We start from the raw sequence: 24,737 nt of genomic DNA on the forward strand, positions 1-24,737 counted from the left end.
TAGATTTTTATATTCATTTATCATCTTTAACACTACTGAGCTGGAGGTGGTTACAAAACTATGATAGATCAGAAATCACTGCAGATGAAAGTGCACGTGTCTGTATGAACACACCAGCATCCATGGAAAACATTGAGTGACTTCAGAAAATTTTATATGAAACACAAAGAGCTGCAACACACAGAGGAGTTATAGCCATGATTTGAATAAACAATATACACATTAATTAAATGGCTTTATCCAACTGTAGCACTCTTTCCTAATCTACACCCCACAAGGAACAAGGGACTCTTGGAAATCTTTCTTTGTGGAAAGTTATTCTTAACACTCACACTTCATGGTTATACTTGAACCACGACATTTCTTTCATAGGAGGGGACCTTTACTCCACCACAATTAAAATGTGCCTCTGAGTGCAACTACACCAAACCCTCTGAACTATGGATCAGGCTGTGGTTTCCACTAACAGACAAACTGTTCCATAAGCCAAACACCTTCCCACCACCTTTCCTCATTATAGTTCTGAGCCTAATACAGCACAACCTCTTAGTTAATAGCCCTACTTTTTAAAGTCTAATCTGAATCATTGTTACTATATTGTAGTCCTACTTCTTGGTCTATTTTATGTGATGAGGAAAAGGTTATAGTACTCCCTTTTGCAATAAATTTGACTATGTAGGGCCAGTGATCACACGGGATCTTTCCAGCACACAGGTTCTGTGAGTAGTTCAGTCAGGCCCTGATAAAGACAGTTAATGACTTATGCAATTCACCAAGTTAAAATGCACAATACACAGCCAAAATCTCTCTTCTCATAATTCCAGTCTTGTGTATGTTAGCAAAATGTAACATGATTTAATTGAGGGAACTGGCAAAGATATCCCCTAAAAATAGTTTTCACCTTTGAAGACAACTTTGACAAAGCTAAAAGTAAATAGATTGCTTCATTGCATACTGTATTCATTTGAATAGTGTCTTGAATTTTCAGATCTCCTGATCCAGCAGGTTGGTTTTCTGAATCAACAGAATCATCACAGACCATGCAACCTGTTCCAAACAGTGCATTTTTCCAAATAAAAAAAGTAATAAAAATTGTTTTGTTTTCTCTGAGGATAAAACATGCTAAGATCTGGTAATGTAATTGTAGTTATGGCAGTCATAATTGCATAATGCACTTCACAGAAGCTTTTTCTATTGCACCTTATTGTTTTTTTTCCTTCAATTATTAAATTCAGAGGCTTAACCTCAAAAGAAAAGGCACTTGTCTTTACATACACATGAATTGTTACTGCCATTTAAAACTAATCAATGTTTTCTTTAGTACCATAATAGCTTATTTGCAAAGCACCTCTTAAAGAGATATTTGCACGGTGTTCTGGAACCAAACATGTTTCACATTCTAAGAAAAACTCCCAATAAAGACAAAGAGGGCTTCATTCTCATCTCAAAGTTCAGTGCAACTAAAGTGACTTAAAGAACTTAAAAATTTGTCCACAAGGGACTTACTACTATATTATACCCCTCTATTAATAAATAAGACAAAGAAAAACTATGCGTTGTACACAACCCCTATATCCCTAGAGAAGTCCAGGAAATTAATTTTCAAAGGCACAGCATATAAATATATGCTTTCATTAATGTTAACAGGAAAGCAAACAGTCAAAATCTTATTATTAACCTGTGTTTAAATACACATTCTGTAGAAATAATATACCACTCCTGGCTTGGACCTTCAGCTGCATAAAACTCAGGACACCAAGGCCCCACTGAGGGTAGAAAGCTCAAAGTAATCCAGTAAAGTCACAACCTGCACTCAGAGTGAGTTTGACACAAACAGGGAACATGGGGGAGGCTTTGAATTAGTCTCTGTAAACTTCTCCAGAAAAAGATCACAGAAACCAAGATAAGTAATATAAGTACCCCTAATGTCTCAAGATCTGCAGTTATTTAACAAAGAGAAGTTTGAATGGAGGAAATTTTGTGCAAAACTCTCAAGCAAGCTTTTTTTCATTTCCAAATGTAAACACCTACTGCTTTAATAAGCAGATCACCCCCAGTTCAAATGTGCCTATATTTAAAGTCATCAAACCCATTGATTCCAGTAGAGTAGCAAGACTATCACTACCATGAAAGTTATAAAACCAAAGCTAATAAGGGACCAAGCTTTGCCAAAGGCAAGAACCAGAACTATAATTGAAAGCATTGGACAAAGGGGCTGCCACAAAGTAATGCAATGACCTATGCCAAAGCAGCCATGCTATAGACAATGTTATTTCCTACACCAATTTTAAATTGTATTTTTCAGTGCATTTGTATCTGTGAATTTGGAATCTATTACTTTTATAATCTGTAATGCACAGCCAATATTTTGCATTTGCAATCTTGAAAATTTAATGGGGGGGCAGAACCCTTTTGCATTTTAGCAGTTTGTTGTATCTAACTGCTAATGATATGTGGTATCTATCATATATTGCAAGTACTCTTACATTACAGAAATCAATTCATTCCCTGATTTCCTTTTATTAACCAAGAATATCTTTCCAGCTGGTCTTAAATTAAATATTTTGTTAAGGATCATTAAGGAATTATATAAACTCCTCATAGTTCTCACTGCTAATCATAAGCATTTCATTCAACTGTGCTATTAATCTGAAATTTGCCTTCCAGTTTTACTACAAAGCCTTTTTAAAACAGGTATTGAAATAAGAATAAAACAAATCATCCAACAAAACTACTTCATTTCCAAAAGAGAATTTCCCAATTGAATTAATATAAAATATAAACCATAAAATAATTTACTTAGAAGGTTAAAATAGTGTGATTGAAAAATGAATACTAAGATTTTTCCATTTCTCTTCACTTGAGTTAAAATAAAGGAAGCTCAAATTATAGATTATTCCCTCTCTTTAAAAAAGGTAGAAGGTGGTGAGACAGTGCTGGGTGGATGCACAGTAGTAATGGATTATGGAGATTTTTGTCTCCTGGGTCACTGTTATGAATCTGATCCAAGACAGCAATGACGAAATGTCAGTGCCATTTTATGGCTTTTAGCATGAAATCCTGACCCTGTGAGGTCAATAGCAAAACATCAGTAGTGCCAGGATTTTCACCTTTTGAATCTGTAAGATGCAAGAAGAATTAAGGTCTGACTCAGCATCCATTGACTTTAATGGGAGTTATACTAAGTTCAAGGTGCAGGTTTTGAAAAGTCCTTAGGTGCTGCTTTGCTCAAGCTTTAATAAGAGCTGGATCCTTCAGATGACTCAAGCACTTAAAACTGCAGCATTAAAACTATAAACTTTTATCTTTAAAGTGAAATGTCCTGATGACTCTCATCCCCTTGCTCCACTGCCTGGATTACTCTGCTCCATTAGGCTGAGCACTGCATAAGAGCCTCTTTCACCACACGTGTTCCCTTCTCTTGCTTCCTTCGCTGAAAGTAAAATCCTTGTCCCAGATGACACAGGGTCCAAAACCTCTTGGATCACCATGTTTGTGGCCCTCAAGAAATCTGGCATAGACTGTGGCTTCTGCTCTGCATCCTGTCTGGTCAACTTACAGTCAATTCCCACTCCAACAAAACGGGAGATCTCTGGAGTACAGGAACAGTACACTTTTGGGTCAAAATGACTAAATTAACAAAGCAGCAGAAGTCATCAAACATGCTTTTTGGAGTGATTAATTCAAAGAAAACACTTATCAATTTAATGAAAACAGGCAGAGGTGGCTCGTTATTTTATTTCGTTTGCTTTGATGGCAAGGGTTTTATAGAAAGGACATCACCAGCCATTTTAAACCAGTGGTCACAGGAACCTAACTCTAAGTCTTGCCACTTTGCAAGTTTGGAGATGCTTAATCCTGAAAAGGAAATAGGAATAGAATACAAATGAGTTGTCAAATTTTAAGTGTTTATCCAAAATGAAAACAAATTTGTAAAATGAAATTATTTGATTGTGCCCCCCAAAAATACTACGATACACAAACACAGAAATTATGTCTTGCTGTAACATATGCTTTCCAGGCATATTTATATTTCACTTGCAGTCCAGGCGTGTGCTCCTAAAAGTATTTAGCTATGCTGAAAACCACCAAGGAATTAAACTGGATGAAAGCATGCTGAGGAAGTTGTTGGAGGTTTAATTACCTTTTCTTTTTTTTCTCTTTAGTGGGAGTTCTGAATTCTGGAGGAGTAAAACTCCAGTCTCTACTGTATTGAAATGATATTTTTTTAGCACTCCAATCATTGTCTCTACTTGACTAAGACATTTCTGTGCTAAAGCAGGTGCATTTACTTTTCAAGTATTATTTTACTAATCAATTGAAAAATTACCTCCATGAATGACAGAAGTGCAGACCTTTGGAGTATTTCATTAAAAGGAGCAAACATTAATTACAAATCCAGCCCAACCTTTGCAGACATAAATTATGGGATGGATCTATTTTCTCCATGCTTAATTGCAAGCAGTGACTAGCTCTTTAAATTATTATCTCCAAGGCATGAATGAAATTAGAATGGATTTGGTGATATTCTCAAGGCTTATTTGTATCTAAATAACTTGGCCATGTACTGTCTGGAGATACAAGGAAAATTAGGTGAAGCACCTTTGAGCCTTTCAACAGTGCTAGCTTACCATGAGAAAAATTGGGAATTGCAAAATGGAATTAGAACCTTAAAGTCATTGCAGACTAGGAGGTCTAGATGCAGCCTTAAAAATGAGATAGTTGATAATGTCCAAGTATTTTTCTTCTAACCTAAATTCTCAAAATTTTGGTTGTTTGTAATTTTCTGAAGCATTCACGTTTCTGGCAGAATATTCCAGGCAATATCTTTCCTGAAAGGTAATATTTACATTTCAATAAAAACAAGCACTTTTCTTGTGAAGTAAAACCCCCTTCCTAGAGAATTAAGAAGTTTGAAAGTTTGATTTTGTAATAGGCACAGAGCTGACATGTTTGTGGCTGTACCAAAATCTGGCAGGAAAAAAGATGAATTGATTGGTCCATTGAAACATGCAGGGAACAGAAGGTGCAGTTTGCTATGATGAAGAGTGAGAAACAGATAGATAGATAGATAGATATAGACAGAGAATGCAAGGATCATTTGTTAATACAATAATGAAGAAAGAGATGTTTGGTTTTTTTAAATGTACATAACGATTTAGATACTGAATTGGAAACAGGAAGCCTTCTATAAGAACTTTGTTTTTTATATACTACAGTGGGTGTGAACAAATGAGTCTCACAAGACTCCATGGGTACTGCCTGACCCATGTTTTTACTGCCCTTCTACCACAAAAGTTAATAATTTGGCATTGCATACTTTAAAAACAAATAGATAATTATTGCTTGGAGTTCAATTTACTTGTGTCATGATACAGTAAATACCAAGCTGAATTCTCACAGTGTTAATCATTAACCGGGGAGAGAGCATTTGCTTAAAATGCATTCCTTCAACTTTGACATTTCATGATCACACTGGCAGGTATTTCAACAACAATTTCAAATATTCTGGAGATGTAAATAAGTTCAAGTCCCTCTAAAAGCCAAACCCTTTCCACCTTTTAACTTTTGGATATAAAGTTACCCGCCATCTCTGCTGCAGGAACAGCCTCTGGCAGCAGAATTACAGAAGTTCTGCACACCTGGATTGTTTGAGGTACAGATGAAGCCAAATTCAGACTCAGAGGGTTTAACTGTGGAAGACATCATGCAAAGAGCAGGGCAGGGTACCTTAAAAGGAACATTCCTCTGATGGTACTGGTATTTTAAAAAAATGTTCTGCTTTGACAGACTTCTCAGGCCCATAGTAAAATGTTTCTGGAACTGAGTTGAAGACTCTGTAATAAAATTAGAGGATTTCTTGAAAAAAAAAATTCTTCTGAAAAAAATCGAGATTGGTTCCAAAAATTTAGAAATACCTGATCCAGCAAAGAAAATACTTCATTGGCTTCATCATTTTAAGTGTCTTGCTTAGGAGAGGGAAGAGTGAGAAAATCTATTTCCTAGAATTTTGGAGGTGTTTATGTTCCCTTTCTTCTCCATGGTATTTCATCTTAATTTCAAAGTGAGGAGTTAAAGATTGATCTGGAGCTTGAGAAAAGCATTCAAGCAGAAGACCACGGGGGACAGAGTGAACCCTTTACCCATATTGCTTGAGAAAGGCACTGCTTGGCAAGATGTTCCTGGGAATGATAATATCATAGGTTACCTATTTGCTCTGGAATCTAAACCAGAGCACCACACTTAAACCACCTGCACCTACAATGAAGGTAAATATATTATGAGGATCTCCCCACTTACACAGGCCTTAGTGGAATGTATGATTCTTCAGAGATCTGGTCAAATTCCTCAGTTTTGATAGTATATCAGTCTATTCATTGATCATGCCCTTTATATTTCTTTAGAAAAAAGAACATCACTAACAATTGCTGGCTTTAACACCTTGCAGCTTATATATAGCTTCTCATATAAGGAAGAAATACCTTAAGCACGGTGTGAAAGTAGCACCAATATAATTTGTAAAATGTAGATATGTAGGAGCAGAGAAGGTAGGAAATCAGTTAAATAGAATTTTTAGGAATTAAGATATTTTCTTCATCCAGACTTATGGAAAAGAAACAGAGCTGGTAGAATATGAACTTTTAACCAACAGAAACATTTTTCCCTCTGAATATAGATTTGCAGACAGAACTTTGCTTCATGCTGCAAAAATTATGAATCGAAATATTGCAGAATCATGATTTTTATCTAAATATTAACCACTGCTGTATGAATTCCTGTTTTACAGTCTAAATGCAGGCAGCTGCTTAGTCAGACATTGCTGTGCACCGAAACAGGCTGCATTAATTACAGCTGAGCAGCAGTGTGAGCAGAGGCTGCTGTGAGCCAGAGCCCGGGACACAGAGCAGCTGCCCCCAGCCATGGAGGTCACAGCCCTTCCACCCAGGGCTGCAGCAGCTCACAGGGGGCTGCTCCTCGCCAAAGGGTGCAGGACACAGGCTGTGACAGTGGGGACAACCACAGGGCACTGATGAGCAGCTCAAGTGCAGCTGCTCCAGGGCTGCAGCATGAGCCCACTGGACTGCAGGAGCCAGGAAGGGGCCCAGGCTCTGGTGCAAACACAGGCAACAACCTGAGCTCACAGAGGGCTCATCTGTGCCCCTGCAGCCTGGCTCCAGTGACTCCAACAAGTTCATGTGCCTGGACATGCAGCACTGCTCCCTGTAAGTGAGCCATGACCTGCTCAGTATCTCCATTTTTTGTGTGCAGAAGGATAACTGGTATGGAGCACCAGCCCCTGGTGTGACCCGTGCTGGGAGGGCTGGGAGCTGTCTGGGATTCCAGCAAACGGCTCCCAGGAATGCTGGTCACCCCCATCACTCCTGCTCCACACAGACACAGCTCCAGACACACAGACACAGCTCCAGACACACAGACACAGCTCACGGGGCTGGCCATGGCTGCCACACTGGGGCCACAAAACACAACGGGTCCAACAGCAAGAGTTGCAATCTGCAGAGTTCTGCTCTCCTCCTCTGTCCAGTAAACTCCAAAATAACAACAAAGAGAAACATCAATCCTAGCTCCATCCAAATGAATGGCTATGGAACAGAGAAGTGCATCTGTTCAGTGATTCTGAAGTGAGCTGACTCCTTGCTGTGCCACCACTTCACCTTACCTTATTACAGCCTGATTTATTGTGGATTTTGTTGAAATCCAACATGGGGTAACAAATGATTTTTATTATGTCTATTTGAGCTACACCTACTATTTGAATGCATCACCTGCAAACTGTAAACAACCTTGCTGCACATTGTGTAATCACTGTGGATTGAACTCTTAAAGGATAAAGACACAGAATGGTTTGAATAATAGTTCTTGTTATGTCCTTCTCTGACAGATGAATATGAAGAATAACTTATTTTGGCCAAAACAACTAATTCTGGGTGAATTTATGTCCTTAATGGGAGATCTGCCATGACAAACAAGAAAGGTTTGGTACATTCTAGGCAAAAGAGGAATATCTTAAATTAAAAGTTGCAGTAGGCTTCAGTGTTCCTGCTGACCCTTCTATTAAATCTCCATAACAATGTAATAAGCTAGAATTCATTGTCTTTTACTTTATTCAAAAGAGGGCAACCTCCAGGATAAAACAATATTGAGAAATAAAATTTACCTTGGATTAGTTTCATGTAAACATAAAAACCCCAACTTCTCAGAACTCATGTGAAAAACATAATGTAGTTAATATTAAATACAAAGATTATGCAACCTATTACTTTTACAGTTTGTGCTTCTGTGTCCTTGATTTTGTCCCTGTTTTGCTTATGATTAATGAATGACTCACCCTCAGTACCCTCTCATTTATTTCATACCTCATTATGAATTTGAAATGGTCAATTTGTTATTTGAAAACAGCAAAACAAGCATGGAAGTTAAACAGTGTTAAAAAATGCAAATGACATTTTTAGAGATAAATTGCTATTCTATAATATTTTAACAGTTTACATTTTTAATTACTTTTGATACAATTTTGAAGAGTGTACTTGACTTATTCCCATAGGATACCAGGTGGAGTTTCTCCATGTAATTTATTTGAAGATCAGGAGTGTCAGTGCACTCTATACAGTCACTCACACACAAATCCTACAATGACACCTGGTGTACTTTTCAGTTTTCTATTTTGGCTTGTCAAGATCCTATGCTATAATTCCCCCATGTCTTCTCATTTGTTTTGTTTGGAATTATTTTACCAGGGTATGATACTTTATAACGTTTTGTGATTATACTGTCAGCATTCAGATAGGGACAAAATAAAGGCTAGGAAAAAACCCCCAAAACTTTTGTGTATATTAAGTAAGTTCACAACTGTTAAAGGAAAACCCACTAACTTATTTATACTGAAAACAAAGTTTCATACCAACAGTTCACAGTATTCCTTTTTTGTTGTTATATCCTTTTTTAGTTTTGATAATTACTTTCATCAAGAGAATTTGATAGTTTCAAATGTTTTCTTGAGCAGAAAAAATTGGCTTGGGTGACATCAATGCTAAATACCATTCTGGGGAGCACTCAGAAGCATAAACCAAAAAGTCTATATTTTCTCTCTTTATTGAGTAAAGTCTGACACTGCACATACTTCAGTGTGGGATAATCCAGTCCCTCCAGAAGCCCTTGCAGTCTTCTCTTTTCTCATCACTTTGGCAATCTTGTCCACACCAATGAGAGGAGCTAAAATCCACAAAGACTTCACTGTGTGCAGGCATTGCCTTTAAAGCCCCAGTGGCAGCTGCACCCAATTCCTCCTGCAGAAGAGAATCCATCTCTGTGCCTTACCTTTTTCAGTTTCTGGCTCAAGATGTGAAAGCAGAAACACCTGCACCTCCTATTTCTGCTCTATTTTATTTGCAGCTGAATTATGGCTGTGAGATTTATTCAGGGTGCATAAACCAGCCTCATGCTGAGGCTCCATTCAACAGAGAGTAGAATCCAGAATCCGTGGATGTTAAACAGACAGGTAGAAATCAAGCTTAACCAATTGCACATTCTTCACTCTGTACAACATGCACGGCTATTTGTGGTGCCAAGTTCAGTAGCTTAAATATTGTGTCATCATAAAAATACTCTAAATGAGCATGGTTATTAAGTGCAGGCTGACCTTCAGCTTTGGCTTTGTTTAATATTGTAGATTTATGCTTTCCCCCTAGCTCATTCAGAACACTTTGTAGAGTGGTTTATTAAAGTATAACTAAACATTGTCCTTGATGTTCATATATGTTTGGAACAATTCCAAATCTATGATCTTTTCCTTGAATTTTGTCAACACATTCACTACAGGCCTTTATTCTGCCTTCAATTTCAGTGAAAGCTCTACAAAGATCATTGTTTTAAATCAATTCCACCTATGATGCACTTTAAGATTACTGAACATGTTGTCCTTCAAATTAACAAAATCAAATACCCCTCCCAATACCCTCTTATTCCTGTCAAGCTCTGTATTAGCTTTCAGTGTGCACAAAAGAGATAACATCTTTACACATGGCAAGTGTAAGAGGTAATAATAAAAGGTAAATTTGACATGAGTCATGAAGTATGTGCAAAAAAAAAAAAAATGAAACCCTCCCCCTGAAAACTTCATGAAGCTAAAATAAAAATAGAGTTGGTGATGGCTATTGTAGAAACCAGAAAAAACTACACAAAGAAGGTAGAATTTATAACTACATTATTTGAGTATTATCCTCAGAATGATCAAATGAATGACTTATTATCCTTATTATTATCCTTATTATCCTTAGACTGATCAAAACCAAAACACAGTGTAGAGGAACTGAAGGTATGTACTGATGGGTTTATCTCTAAGGATTTAATCTCCAGTAAGTGGCTTTCTGATTAAGCAATTAATGCATTTGGTCTCCTTGCCTAACTGGAATGAAATTCTACTTCTCAAGGAAAATGCTTGGAGATAACTAAAACCAGTCTAAAACTTAACAAGTAATACTTCTGTTACTTGAAGTGTTCTATTTTAAAACATAATTTATACTTTATTATTCTAAAAATACCAAGACATATCTCCAGGAACTATTCAGTCTTCATTCTGAATCAAAAAATCCATTACTCTGTTATCCACACCTTTCATTTACACTGCAGACCACTATTTATTGACACGAGGCACCCAGGGCAGCCCAAGTAAAACATGCATCCTACAGACTCAGAGAATACAGCAGTGAAAATACCACTATCATAAATATCAAAACTGCAAACTACACGAAATGAAAGAAGACCAGGTTCTGCCTTATAGTGCTGTGAGGCAAATTCATCAGCAGTGAGACTTCACGTCCATGCTCAAAATCTGAATGTGTCAATTACACCTTTGGCACTCTCAGCTAACCAACACCTGCACAACTGTGGGAGTTTAACCTGCTGTTCTGATGATTGGATTCACTTTCGCTGCTTTTTGAAGCCTGACTTACAACAGGTGAGGACGCGGAGTGAAAAAAGGTGTTGGGGAAGGCAAAGCACTTGCTTGTTTAGCACATTTTATGGATGGGTCAGGGATACAGGACATGGATGTTGTGAGAGGTAATGAGGTAACTGGCAGCAAAGAACTCTGAGCTGGAGCAAATGTGAAGGTAAAACAGAATCGAAATGGTGAACCATCTGCTTTCTAATGAAAACAGCTCCTCTTGTCAGCAACATCCAGAAAAAATGATTTCTTAGTTGGAGTGTATAACCGAGGGAAGTAGCTTTTTTGCTATATGAGGTAATACACTCAGATGATGTATGACTTAGAAAATAGTGTGGGTTAATGATCTTCAGCTGGATCAGGGAGTAAAACAAAGTAATTTCATAATACAGAACATGATGGATTAAATCATGTTAATACTGGGTATATACATTAAAGAAAATGATCTTTCTGGCATACTAAATGGCAAAATAAAAAGCACTTTTAGTAAGCTATATGATTAATTAGTCTGCCCTTTTATTTATGTACCATGATAAAGTAAAATGTACTTCTTCTGGTTACCTCTCAGGCAATTATTCTAAAAGTTATATTGAATACACCAGCTTCACTGTATTGCATCAGTCCATCAGGAACTGCAAGAAGGTCCCTGTCTTTGTTTTAAGTCAGGGGTTTTCTTTTTTCTCTCCCTCTCTTGTCCTCCTTTACTAGAGATTACTGGGGGCTTGTATGTTTTTTAACTCACACAAACGTGAGATTGAACATGATACAATCATATATTGCAATAATCTAACATTGATTTGTCTTAGTACTATTACTTACAGAGAATGCAAAAAATTCCAATGAGTGAAAAGTTATAGCTCACGTGTAAATCAGGCAAATATTTAAATATGGGAATGCAAATGCTCCAGAGTTCGTTCAGATTCTGAGCTGTTTCATTTCCTGCTTTCACAATTTAACTGTGTATCTTGCAAATTTCTACCACAGGTTCAATCACATGCAGAATCTTTTAGAAATAAGCTGGGAAAGTATTTTCAAAGGAGATTTCAAATTAAACTGAAATCTCAGATTTCAGAAAGAATGTTACCTGCAGAGGGAGGAATATTATTTTTGAGACTATGTGTCTTCCAGTCTTATTGTCCATGCGTGTTAGAAATTATGTCAATGATGAAAGACACAGAAGCTTCCTCCAGTACCAAATTTACTATCAGCACTGAATTTACCTCTTTCTTAAAATCTTATGAACATGTGGAAGCTCATAAAATGCAGAAGTTAAAGTCCATTACAATGATATTTTTAAAAAGAATATTTAGTAAGCTGGGATAGTTTTTGTATTCTATTAGGGATCCACATAGTCCTTCAAACTGGATTGCCTTAGACAGATGTACTTAACAACACAGAAAATGTGAAGGACCAGACTTGGACATTTTCTAATAGTAAATTCAGAATTCAGGTGGGGAGTGTTTTTAACAGATAGAAACATGTTTTTGTAAGGGGCCCAGCACTTACATGGACTTGTTCTGTTATACTATTCCACAGACCTGCACAGAAATTAAATCCTGATTCTAAAAACCTATGCTAAAGAAAATGTCTTTTAAAAAAAGAACTAGCTAAGAACAACTACTCTTTTTTTGATAGTTCCTAGTGCCAGACATTTGTCTACTACAGCAAGAATTTGGAATTTCAGCATGAAATCCTTGCAAAGTTCTAATTCTGGATTATCCCACACAGAGTCCACCTGCTGATACAGAGTTAGTGTTTGCTGACTAATCTTTTGGCAACACCACTAATACTTTCTTCTGACTCTGGGGGTTTTGCTTTCTCTGCTGCAACATGAAATCTGTCTTTACTGGGAATTAATTCAATCGTGCTAGATATAACTCCAAATATTTCCAATATTTATTCCACCTGTGCGTTTTGCATTTATCTGCTCTCAAAGGAGTTGCTCTGCCATCAAGCTCTACAAAGTCACTTTTGCATTTTAGTGGGTGTGAGTGCAGTGAGAGTGTTCTTTCCTTCTGTCCTCTGTTACAATCTCATCACCACTCAAGGTGTCCTGTGCAGTTTTCAGGTCTCACAGATTTCTGGTTAATACAGAAAAAGCACATGAATTTTCCTCTTGTCAAAAGTATCTTAATTTCTTCCTTTTCAATGATCAACACTCCCAAAAATTATACTGGTCTCCTTTTCCAAATGTTGCTTATTCTAAAGAGGATCACAGAGGCATTAACCAGGAAGATTTGTCCATCCTGCTCAGCAGTGACACATCTGTACTACTTTTATAAGAGAGCAGATTTACGATAAATTTTTGTTTTATTTCACCAATTCACACCAATGTAGCCTATAGCTGTTAATAGTTGCTTATATATTTGTAAGCAGCTTTTCAGCCTAGAACTGCATAGATACTGCCTAGAAATTACAAATAGATCCTGAACTACATAAGTAGAAGACGTGGACACCTATTTACAACTAGTGAATAAGCTTTAAAATAGATTTTTTCAAGATATGTGAATTCGTTCCTAGTGAGACTGTTGTGAGAATATAGAAAATGGGTGACATGTATCACACACCAAGTGTATTAGCACAGCTTCTTCAAAGTGTTGGTCTAACATATCATTAAATTTTTGCTACATATTGAAGTTTGTAGAATATAACACCACGTAGAGGTGTGACTTTAAAATTAGTCTTTGCAAGTGCCTGAGATGAAAGTGAGGGGTTTGAGCAAGCAGCAGGCTTTAAACCTAAAATTACATTAATGTATTTGCTGCAACAAAATTAGGTAGATATTGTTAGAACTGATTTGTTGCACAAAAGAAGAGTTTTTATATGGCAAAATACCACACAAAACCAAAACCCTAGAAAAATAAGAGAAGTGTTAGTGCTCTTGTACTCCAATACTGTTGGCAAGACTCAAGTAGAAATGCCAGATATGTATAAAGAGTAATTTTGTCTCATTAAATGATAACACTAGTGCTTCCTCTTCATCTCCTTAATTCATTTCTTGTAGTTTTTCTTGTCACATCCACTTGTTTTATGGCTTACTAACTTGCAAGTTATGGTCGTAATTTATGGTCAAAATTGAGTAGTAGCAAATCACAGAATATTTTCATTGATTACCCTAAATTGTCTAATCTCCTGTATGTTTTTAGGACTTGATTGGGTGGTATTTACTGATTGCCTTCATCTAATTTAAAAATCAATCAATAGCAACAATGAGAGGTGGTGGATAAATCGAGTCTAATGCAGCATAACTGCAGCAAATATCCATCAAAGGCTCATTCTCAATCAAATTTGTGGGAAGTTTTAATACATAAACCAAAATGTCTAAAAGCCTTACTTCTAGAGCACATCATTTTTAAATTGTGCTCTGCAATGTGACATCTTATTGCTCTTATGCTGTCTATTTAGGGCAGTTTTCCACTGCTAAAATGAACATATTTCACTACAATAAAACTGTAGCAAACAAGAAAAAAAAATGTCATCAGCCTTGGTTTAAAGGCACTTTGTTCCATCTTCCCCAATATCATCTGTATATAATAATGGGAATTAACATAACATCAGCTTTTCATATAAACTGTGTGCATTTTCTCTGAGATAAACATTCTAATAAGTGTCTTGATAGGAAATGTGTTTTCTACATTGAGAAATCAATTCACTAAAGTTGTTCCTTACATTGTTCTTTTTTAAAAGCATCTTTAGTTCCTGAAGTTTTGGATAGCAAATATGAAGGGAGCTGTCTGGAAGGCAATATTCTAATTTCTTGACATTATGAGGGCAAGGCACCTCATGCAGCAAAGAAGGACAGAGACTAAAACGCAAACCTTCCTTTTCCAGGTAATGGCTGTACCAAAAAAAATGCTTTTTCATAAGCAAACATGACATTAAAAAAATTAAAAAATTTAACTAGGCATGGATCTTCAGTTTACATTAAGTCAAAGTAAGTTTTCTATAGGCACAGGGTTGTGAACAGTCACCTAAACTGAGGTCAGAACGATGCTGCCATTAACAGCTGGATGAGGAGCTAGTTCTAAAGCCTTGAAAAATAAGTCAAAACTGGCCTCTATTCTTGAAAGATTCTTAATCCATACTCAGAAAGGAGGTATGCAGTGTCACAGCTTGCTCAGAAAATTCTGTGTAGATTGCTGAGGATATTCAGCTTTTATTTCTTGGTAACATAGGACACGTTGCTACAGAAGAACATGCTACGTGAAGCTCCAGACTTGTTAGGCAATAGGAGGTTCCCTGTGACTCCAGGTGTAATAAATAAGAAATGAAGGAGAGAAACTTGGAGGCTTGCAGATTTTCTCCTACTTTGCAGATATTTGAATTTTATTTGAGTCAAGGGAGGCTTATTAATAGGTCAACATATGGAAAAAACATCCAAAAGCTTCAAACAGTTCTGAATTCTCTGAGATAAAAACTCCTTTTTGGCATCTAAAGAAAGTACAAGCTATATGGCTACAATCCAGCACTGCTACAAACAAAACCACAGATATGTAATGGATTGGGAGAACACCACCACTCTGGAAAAGAATGATTCTGTTCTAATCAATTGTAAAATATCCTTTGTTGCTAAACACTCAAAAAATCTTAGGCCCAAGCAACAGATCACAGCACACATTACAAATACCAAAGAGAACCCTACCAGCAGTCCACGGTTTATTAAAATTCTGACATTCTGAGATATCTTCTTGCCAAGGGCCCTCTTACAATGACATCTGTACACTTGTCATTACATTGTGGTTCACATTACTTACATAAACATGCCACAGGGAAACCATGACTGATATAATTTTTGTAAGATTGAAAGGTAGCCATTGTGATCATTAAAACAAACCTGAGAGAGCCTTCCTGATGATGGAACAGATTCAGTTACTTCTTCCTTCTTTGTGGGTCATTAGTTAAAAAGGGGGAGGTGGGGGAGGAGGGAGAGAAGGCCATATACTGCAGGTGTTTTATCCTTTGTAAGGAGACTGCACTGAGACAAATGATTCTAGCTGGCATTTTGTACACACCGGAGATTGCTTATCGATCCAGATCAGAATATTCAGGCTGGCCCCGGGGAAAAGGCAGAGTATTTTCTGAGGGAGTTAATAACCTGGCAGCTGAGCTGTCTTGTCCAATTCACTGAACCTAGGGCTCTAATCAGGCCAGAGTTTTTATTTTGAGAAATCTTGCCATATGTGTCTGCTATCTGCCTTCCACTCTATTGGAACAGTGACAGTGATTGAAATGACAGCCTATAGATAGAGCCTAATCAAATTGTTTATTATCAGCCTAAATCAATATGTATAGATTGTAGAAACATCACTGTCATGCCATGAAAAAGTCATACTAATACTACATGCTGCAGGTGTAATTCTAAAATGTATTTTTCCACCCTAAATTACGTCTGAATTTAACAGAGTAAAAGGAATTAGAATGGTGTACGAGACAGTGAAAAATATGCGGGTTTAAACATTTCAATAACATTAAGGATTAATGTTAAAATGCCATGTTGTTCATTGCTTAAATATGTTATCATGTTTCCAGTGAAGAACAGAGCTGTGGGAAAGGAAAAATAAAAATTGCAAAGAAAAGTTGTTTTTCCTTTTGTATAGAAAGGGGAAAATCTCACAGAGATCTGTGTAAGCACATACTGCAGCATGAATTGAATTCCAGCACTCCCAAAAAGCGAGTTTTGAGGCATCCAGACTACACAGATGAAAACACAGTAACGTGAATTCCTTTGGTACCACACAAATATTACTCCCAAGAGCCTACCAAAGAGATTGGACCATGAAATCTAATGATTTGATAAGAAGCTGATTTCATAAAGCCCTTTCTTCTGAAGACTGTTGGATACCCTTTTTGCACAGAAAAGATATCAGTGCATCATATGGAAAGAATAAAAAGTATTTAATGGTATGTCATAAAACAGATTCTATAGGCTTAATTATCATCTCAAACAGAATCATTCAAACAAAAACATGAGAAGAAGAAGGAATATTCCTGAGGGTGTGCCACTGGATGGAAATCTCTCACATTTGGGAGAGAACCAGTAATCTGTTTGCCCACTCATGTGAGTGTAAGAATCTGAAACTCTCCTCCAGTGGAATTGATGAAATGGATAATCCTGGGAGGGCTTGTGGCCCAGCTACTGGCAGAATTTCTACTACCTATCATGCCCTGGGGAGTAATTTACTGCCTTGCTCCTCAAAAAAGAAAATTCAAAACTATTTTAAAGTACTCTGGCAAGGCAAAGAGGCTTAGAGAAAATGATATGTTTTGCCCTGAAGAATGGTACAAAATAACCTTCTGCTTAATTTATCTTTGCAATGCAAAGATTAATTCAAGCTCTTGTTTGAGTATCATTTACATTGTGTGATTATTGGGTTGAGTCAAACATATAACAGCTTTCAGCATTACAGCATACGTGTTAATAAAAATAATATTGCGTTGTAGGTTGTACTAATTTTAAGAGGTATTTTTTTCCTTGAATAAACCTACTTTTCTTACTGTGAGCATGTAAAGCTCTCCAAACAGCAATTATCTTTGGCTGAATGAATCTAGGAATTTTCCTATTAAATTCAAAATTAGAATTTCTTGATTTCCATTTTAAAAAATAAAGGTACTTATTCAGCAGAAAATGTTAGCATTTAAGTCTAAGCACATGCTTAAGTCCCTCCTGAGTCAGGAAAGAAGTTCAGCAGATGCATATCCTTAAGTTTTAAGTTACTTCAGTGGGACTTTGTCTTGTCTTAAATTTTGAATGTACTGAAGTGTACTAATAGCTAAGCATAGAATATGAATACAGGTAGTTCAGTTTGGCCCACAGCTGGCACAAAACCAAAATTTAACATTACTTTTAAAGTGTTTTGACTAAAATCCAGCAAAGTACTTATGCCTACACACAGTGCTGATTTAACTATCTCAGTTTATAGTTACACTGGTGCAATTTCCTTGCATGGATACAGTTCTGCTGGTATTTGTCTTGGCATAATTTAGCAAGTCACATTTACAGAACTGAATGGCTCTGAAAGCCAAGAAGGCTGGGCCAAACCTGCAAGAGAGAAAACCAAACCTGAGTTAGCTGAAAACACAGCACTGAGGGGACATGAGAAGGGAGGAATTTGCCTGTTGAAAAGGTCATCTTCAAAACCTTCCACAAACCAATGGTGGCACTTCCCAGCACACATTCTGCCAGTGTGGCTGCTCATCTGTGAGTACATCTCACAGAGTGGCTCCTTCCAGAAGCTGTGGATGAAATGCCTGGATTATACCTTGAGCACTGTAAGATCCATTGAGCTGGATATGCTCTAAGTGTTGGGTGGAACCATGGAAAGCTGCTTTAGGTTCTGCATGGCATGCAGTGAATTCCCTGTTACAGTCTTCAGATTCTGCTGAGAATACATTATATTTTTATTATTATTTTACTTTTTGTTAAAACTGACTGCAGCCAAATGACTCAAGATAAAAGAAAGTACTATATTTTTCCTTTCCAAAGGATCTTCAAGGAAGAGTTGGACCACAGAGAAGGGTGATAAAAGTGAATAAATAATGACCTTAGTATGTACTATTTACAATGCAGAATAGTGATCTAAACTATCACCATTATCTAGCTTTCCAATACTTGGGTTCTCAGTTATGGATACCACATATTAATGGGAAATATACCTAATAACTTCGTTTTACCTTGGGAAAGGACTGTTTCTAGCATCCTCCTATGAAACTAGTGAAATTCATATTTGTACCCCACTTAGTGCTTTAGATAGGCCATTTCTCTAGATCCATTCATATTCTTTTTGGTTATTTATGTTATGGGCTGATTTGCTTTGTCTTTGCACTAAATGGGATGTAAAACTAAGCCCTACTGATACAATTTCTTTGGGTTTATTTGTTGCTTTTTTCCACCTCGCTTTGTACAGACAGCAGATGTATTAAGAGAAGATGCACAGCATACTAAATCCTTATCTCATTCGAAGAACACAGTGCTTCCAAATTAAATAGCTCAACATGCAAGAATGACAGTATTCAAGTCACAAGAGCAAACCTTAACCTGTCCCTTTCCTCAGAAACATTTCAACTGTCAGAATGTTGCCATCTTTCATTAAATGCATCATCATCTATCAGCACACGGACATATCAAATGAATGAACATTAGTCCCCAAACACTTGTTATCTGATTGTATTTGGAACTATAAATAAAAATTTTAAAATAGTCCATTTAGTAATTTCAGTGATCACTATTACACCTTAAGTTATTCCTCTAATTTAATCTGCAATATAATAGTGACAAAATTAAGAATAGAAGTTTAGCCTCTAGCAACCCACCTTCAGTTTTCATGGATACCATAAAGAATTTAACTGTTTCCCCTTTTCTCATATGAACCATACAGGCATTGGCTCTAAGACTAATCAGATTTCTCCACTACCAACAAATGAATCCCTATTTGTTTCTTTTCAGTTGTATAGATGATACTAAATCCTGAGTCTGGCTTGAACTCAGGCTCAGGAACTTTGCAACCTAAACATAGAAACTAAAAAAAAAACTCCTATTCAGGTAGGATGGGAAATATGGTATGATATATCCCCATGTCCCACAAAACCTCTACACATAGTACTGCTTCACTTGAGATACACAAATTATTGATGCACTGTACAAATCAGGCCTGCAAGCATGGTATGCCTTCCAAACTGTACTTCAAACTTCATTACATTTAATAGTTCTGTACCAAAATGCCAAGTACTTAAAAAAAATTCTGGCCAGGTTTATGTACTTAAATAACCCCCAAAAACTACTGGAACACAGGAACATGGAAAAGTGTAACATTAGAAAGTTCTAAATTCAAACTACATTTCAGAAGCATAAAGGGGGATTAATGAGAGCTGTGAACTTCTAGAAGAAAGAGCTGAAGAAATGAAATTCATTTCAGCAGTGTCTGTCATTCTGTGAGGCTTAATTGTAGCAGCTTGTCTTCATCAACTGGAAAAACTTTTGCTATGCTGTTTGCAGACAGGGCTGGCAACCATTCTGCATAGCCTGCATTGAGTATGTGTGATTCAGCCTTAAGAGAAGGAAGGAAGGAAGGAAGGAAGGAAGGAAGGAAGGAAGGAAGGAAGGAAGGAAGGAAGGAAGGAAGGAAGGAAGGAAGGAAGGAAGGAAGGAAGGAAGGAAGGAAGGAAGGAAGGAAGGAAGGAAGGAAGGAAGGAAGGAAGGAAGGAAGGAAGGAAGGAAGGAAGGAAGGAAGGAAGGAAGGAAGGAAGGAAGGAAGGAAGGAAGGAAGGAAGGAAGGAAGGAAGGAAGGAAGGAAGGAAGGATAAATACTAAGGAGAAATCCAGGGATTTTGTCTACACACAGAAAACTGTCTAAATTGCCTGGAAAAACTCATTGACCCAGTTAGATTGTGTGAAGCTTTTGATCACATACAGCCCCAGGGTCTCCAGCATCTTGCTCTGAACACATGGCTCAGTGAAGAAAACACTATTTTATTGTGATAAACACTACAATAGAATGATGTTTGCAGTGGCATGTGTGGGTTGCTCCTCTTTATGTGGCTTGGGAACATTATATTCAAGGGGCTTTAGGTGTAAATTTACAAGCACCACATGTACAAGAATTTTAAGGTTTCATTATTCAATTATTTTATGTAGAACAACGAAAACATCAATGCTACAACAATACAAATTAATCAAACAACAAAAAGTAAAGCATTTAGCTGTACTAATTTACAAAGCTAAGCACTTCTGCAGTGCATATTCAAGAGCCTGAATAATTGGGTGTAACTGTAGAAAGACTGCTAAATGTCCTTTACTGCATATCTATGAAATCTATTTCACTGAGAAATCTAATACATTGTTTTTGCGGATGACTTTGACAGCTACAAAAAATGAGGGAGGAAAGATGGTTCTGTAATTTAGAGCATGAGATGGGAGACAGAAGTGTCTTGAATCTTAAGACTTCCTAAGGGGCTCGAGGTAATGGCTTAACTTCCCACCTGTAAAAAGGTGTGACTTCTGTGTGCTTACCTGGGATAGGAGGGTATATATGTTAAGAATTCTCAGACATAGAAATGAACAATGTCACTCCCAGTATACAACTACAGAACTCACCCTAACATATAGTGTTCCATATAACATTCATTCTATAGGGTTTTATAAATAAAAGTTACATAAGATCCTTACCTGAATGCATGTGGTTTTGACTGCAACTTCCTAGCAGGCCTTTAAAGGTGTCATTTTGTGGAGAAAGATCAGCATCATTCATAATCCCCTTGTTACTCTGAAAGTGCCAGTGAGCCTCTGAAATGGGGAGCAAGTCACATAATTAGAAAATTATCCACTGCCAACTTGCTATTATCCTATGGCTTTTTAGAAAAGAACAAAAGGTGTGGCACACTGACAACACTTCACAGGTGACCTGGGTTACAATACAAAAATGTGTATTCTATCACCATCTGTTGAAATGTGGGAGGGGTGGTGATCCTTATCTCTGTGGGAGATATCCTCTGCTGATGTGCCATCTGATAAGATGGGGGGATGATCATCGTTATCTATTCACAACCCATCCTTCCTCCAGAAGATATATTCCGTTAATGGGCCATTAAGTCCTATGTGTGACTGATAAGATTACATCACCCCATTGGGAGATGCCCCAACCAGGGGCAGGAGCCAAGCCTTTCCTACCTAGATAAAAAACTGGGGTTTGGGACCCGAGGGCAGACCTTTCTACTGGATCCCAGAGGAAAGTCAGGCCTTTACCACATCATCACTGGGCCTTTGGAGGAAAACTGCACCTTCTACAGGAGCACTGCTTCAACTGAACCACATCTGTCATCCAGGAGGACTGCAGCCACCATTTATAGGGACTGCTACCAACACCCTGACTGATAGGTTGTCAGGTTGTATTCTGTCAGTGGTTTTCTTTTGTATTATTGCATATATTTTATTTTTTTCTCTTTTTTCCTATTAAATTCTATTACTGACTTGGAGCCTCTCACTGGTTTTGCTTTCAAATCAATACAACAGGCAATGCAAGAAGCTCTCAAGAGTTTCCAGCAATCTTCAACATAAATAACAAACAGGAGATAGTTTATAATCTGGAAGGTAAAGATAAGGCCTTTAAGGAACACATAACCAATGTACTCAGTGTACAGCCCTAGCAGTGAACATCACACTAAAACAGTTGTTTCTTAGGCTGAACACTTTTATTTTAGGCTGAAAGTTCCAATTCCATAAACTAGGACTTCAATCTTCATAGAAAGTTGTATTTCTGTAACAAGCATATTAACACAAGGAGACTTTTGCCTCCAGGCTCCCATTGTTAGATTACTCTTTATATTAGATTGTCACAGAAAAAGCTTTTTTTTTTTTTTTTGTACAAAATAAAAGATCTGAAAGATTATTCAGCAGAAATGATAGGAATACATAAGAAAGTCCACAGGATAACATTTTGGGGGGAAAGGCATCAACATTTCGTAAAAAAATCTTGACTGGGAAAAGAGGATTCTTCCTATGAAAGCTGAACAGGGCTCACAGTTCATGGGTTTTTTCTACTAGAAATACTCAGGCCACTGATATTAAGTATCACTGATATTAACTATGGCTTCTGTGCCTCTTTGAAGAATTTCAGTGTTATACAGGTGCCAGGTAGCACACTGAGAATGAGATTACTCTGCTGACTTTGTCTTTCAGACAGCAAAGTCACCAAGGCCAAGCACTCTGCAGAGCTGCTCCTGAGGATGCAGTGCAGCACTGCCAGAGCCACTGAGATAATCCTGGAAGGTGCATCCTCTGCCAGTCCCTGTCAGAGAGCATGAGGTAGTGCTGGGACTGATGCCATGTTTTCTGAAAATGCTGTCAGAAAATGAAGTTATTGTTTCCATCTTAAACACCGTTCAAGAAGTAGACAATGGAACTCATACTGCTGTCAAAAATTTTTTGGCCAAAGGTTAGGAAAATTTCTGGTGAGAACATTGTAAAGGGAACTGAAAATATATGTCTGCAAGTGAGAAGGAAAAGTTCTATTCTTAACTCCACAATTATGTGTAGAAAACACATCACATAGCTGTACCTCAGCTAATGCTCTATGACCTGTGACAATCTTGTAGTGCACTCACCCATGTTTTTTGCAGTTGCATCACTAAGGAAATATTCACTGTATCTGCAGATGGATGCAAACATTGTATCAGAGACCCAGCAAATTATTCATCACACTTCTAACAGGCCTGGAAAAGGCACAGATTTAAAATGCTCAATGACTCAACAATAACTGTCTGCTGTTAGATTCACCTTACCATCCTCTTTTTATTTACAGTCATGTAAGGTTTACCTTGATCAAGTAAATTAAAGGGTTACCTGCTTTCTGCTAGCACAGTTCAATGTTTCAGAAAGTACCCAAATCACAGGAATTTGACAATGTTGTGGCAGTTCACACCTTCTCCAATACAGTGCTTTCCTTTACACACCAGGGCATAATGGCTCAGCTGTAGAGCTTGAATTTGGACTGAGGAATTTTACTTTCCAACCTTTTTTTCATCTTCCCTGTGGATGTCAAGCTTCTTGGCTTGCCAGGCCACATCCTACATCTAAAACAAATGTGGGAAATGTGTGTAGTGCTCAAATTCCACGCTCCCAATTTGGAAAGCACTCAGTTACACAGCATAAGGTATTTTCTTGACGCTCAGGTACTGATAATGAAGTTCTGTTCTTGCATTTCTCTCCTGGGCTGCTGTTTGATGCAGCCACTTGCAACGTGTCTGCAGCCCTGGCAGACTTTTTACTGGAAGTCAAATTTCACAAATTCCAAATCTTTTTGAACCTTTACCTTTTTAAATGTTTGCTAATCAAATAGGGAGGGTTATTATAGAGTATGTGTCTCATGTCACAATGAGAAAATTAATTTAATTCTGTTCTTAGAAATGTTTATCTGTTATGGGGGAGAATAACATCAAAGGTCCCTCTGAATTGTATAATTCTGAAAGAAAAATCTGAAAAAATAGGGACTAAAAAAAAAAACACACAAAAAAGCAAACACCCTCCACCTAGAATTAATACATTCAAGGAGAACAATAACACACCTTCTTAACCAAACTTCCATAGAGAATCTATATCTTTTCAGTATATTCCATACACACATCCACACCATGTTTCTTAAAAATAAACCAATGAAAAGTAAAAAATGCAACGGCTAAAGGGAGGTTATTTATGTTCAAACTGTCCTGGAGAAATTAGTCAAGGGCAATTCATGCATGTGAAAATATGATTTCTAACACTGCCAAGGTCGATAAGACCTTAGGGAGTAAATGCTGACCACATAAATCAAAGATGCAGTTTTGAGGCAGTTTTGAAGATGAGTGGCGAGGCTTTGATAGTTTTAAAAAGCCTGTTAATAGTCCAAATGAGTCAGCAATGATACAAGAGGAGCAAATAACTTGTTTATGAAAGGAACAAACCATGCTTGACGTCCTTCTGTGGATAGGATTGCCCAGGCCTAGAACCATACAATTCTCTCCCACATTTCAGAGGCAAGGATCTGATTATTTCTCTAAACTGAAAAATATAAAAATATTCACAGATCTAAATTAATCCAAACTGCCAAATTAGTTTGCTTGCAAAAATATTTGAAGAAAAAGACAGCTCCAATGACCAAAATACTTTATAGAAACATTTCCTGTTTTGCCAAGATGTCTAAAGAGAAATGCATTTTATCTGAAAATGCATACTGGATAGCAAGCTTTTTTGATTTTTTTTTTTTTTTTATTCTAGTATGGTAGTTTGTTGGGGTTTTTTTGTTGG

The 24,737-nt window shown here is 37.2% G+C and overlaps 1 protein-coding gene across 1 annotated transcript in view; it reads right to left on the bottom strand.

Annotated features, from left to right (window-relative positions):
* LOC106857029 (uncharacterized) overlaps nt 1-24,737 on the bottom strand; it is a 182,873-nt gene that overhangs the window by 58,668 nt on the left and 99,468 nt on the right. The window contains exons 4-5 of the mRNA XM_088171887.1: nt 24,395-24,491; nt 21,126-21,242 (exon numbers count right to left, since the gene is read on the bottom strand). Of these exons, the coding sequence (XP_088028013.1) occupies nt 21,126-21,242; nt 24,395-24,491 (214 nt within the window). The remainder of the gene's footprint in view (nt 1-21,125; nt 21,243-24,394; nt 24,492-24,737) is intronic.

Source organism: Sturnus vulgaris, chromosome 12, assembly GCF_052056855.1.
Source record: "Sturnus vulgaris isolate bStuVul1 chromosome 12, bStuVul1.hap1, whole genome shotgun sequence".
NCBI classification, from domain to species: domain Eukaryota; kingdom Metazoa; phylum Chordata; class Aves; order Passeriformes; family Sturnidae; genus Sturnus; species Sturnus vulgaris.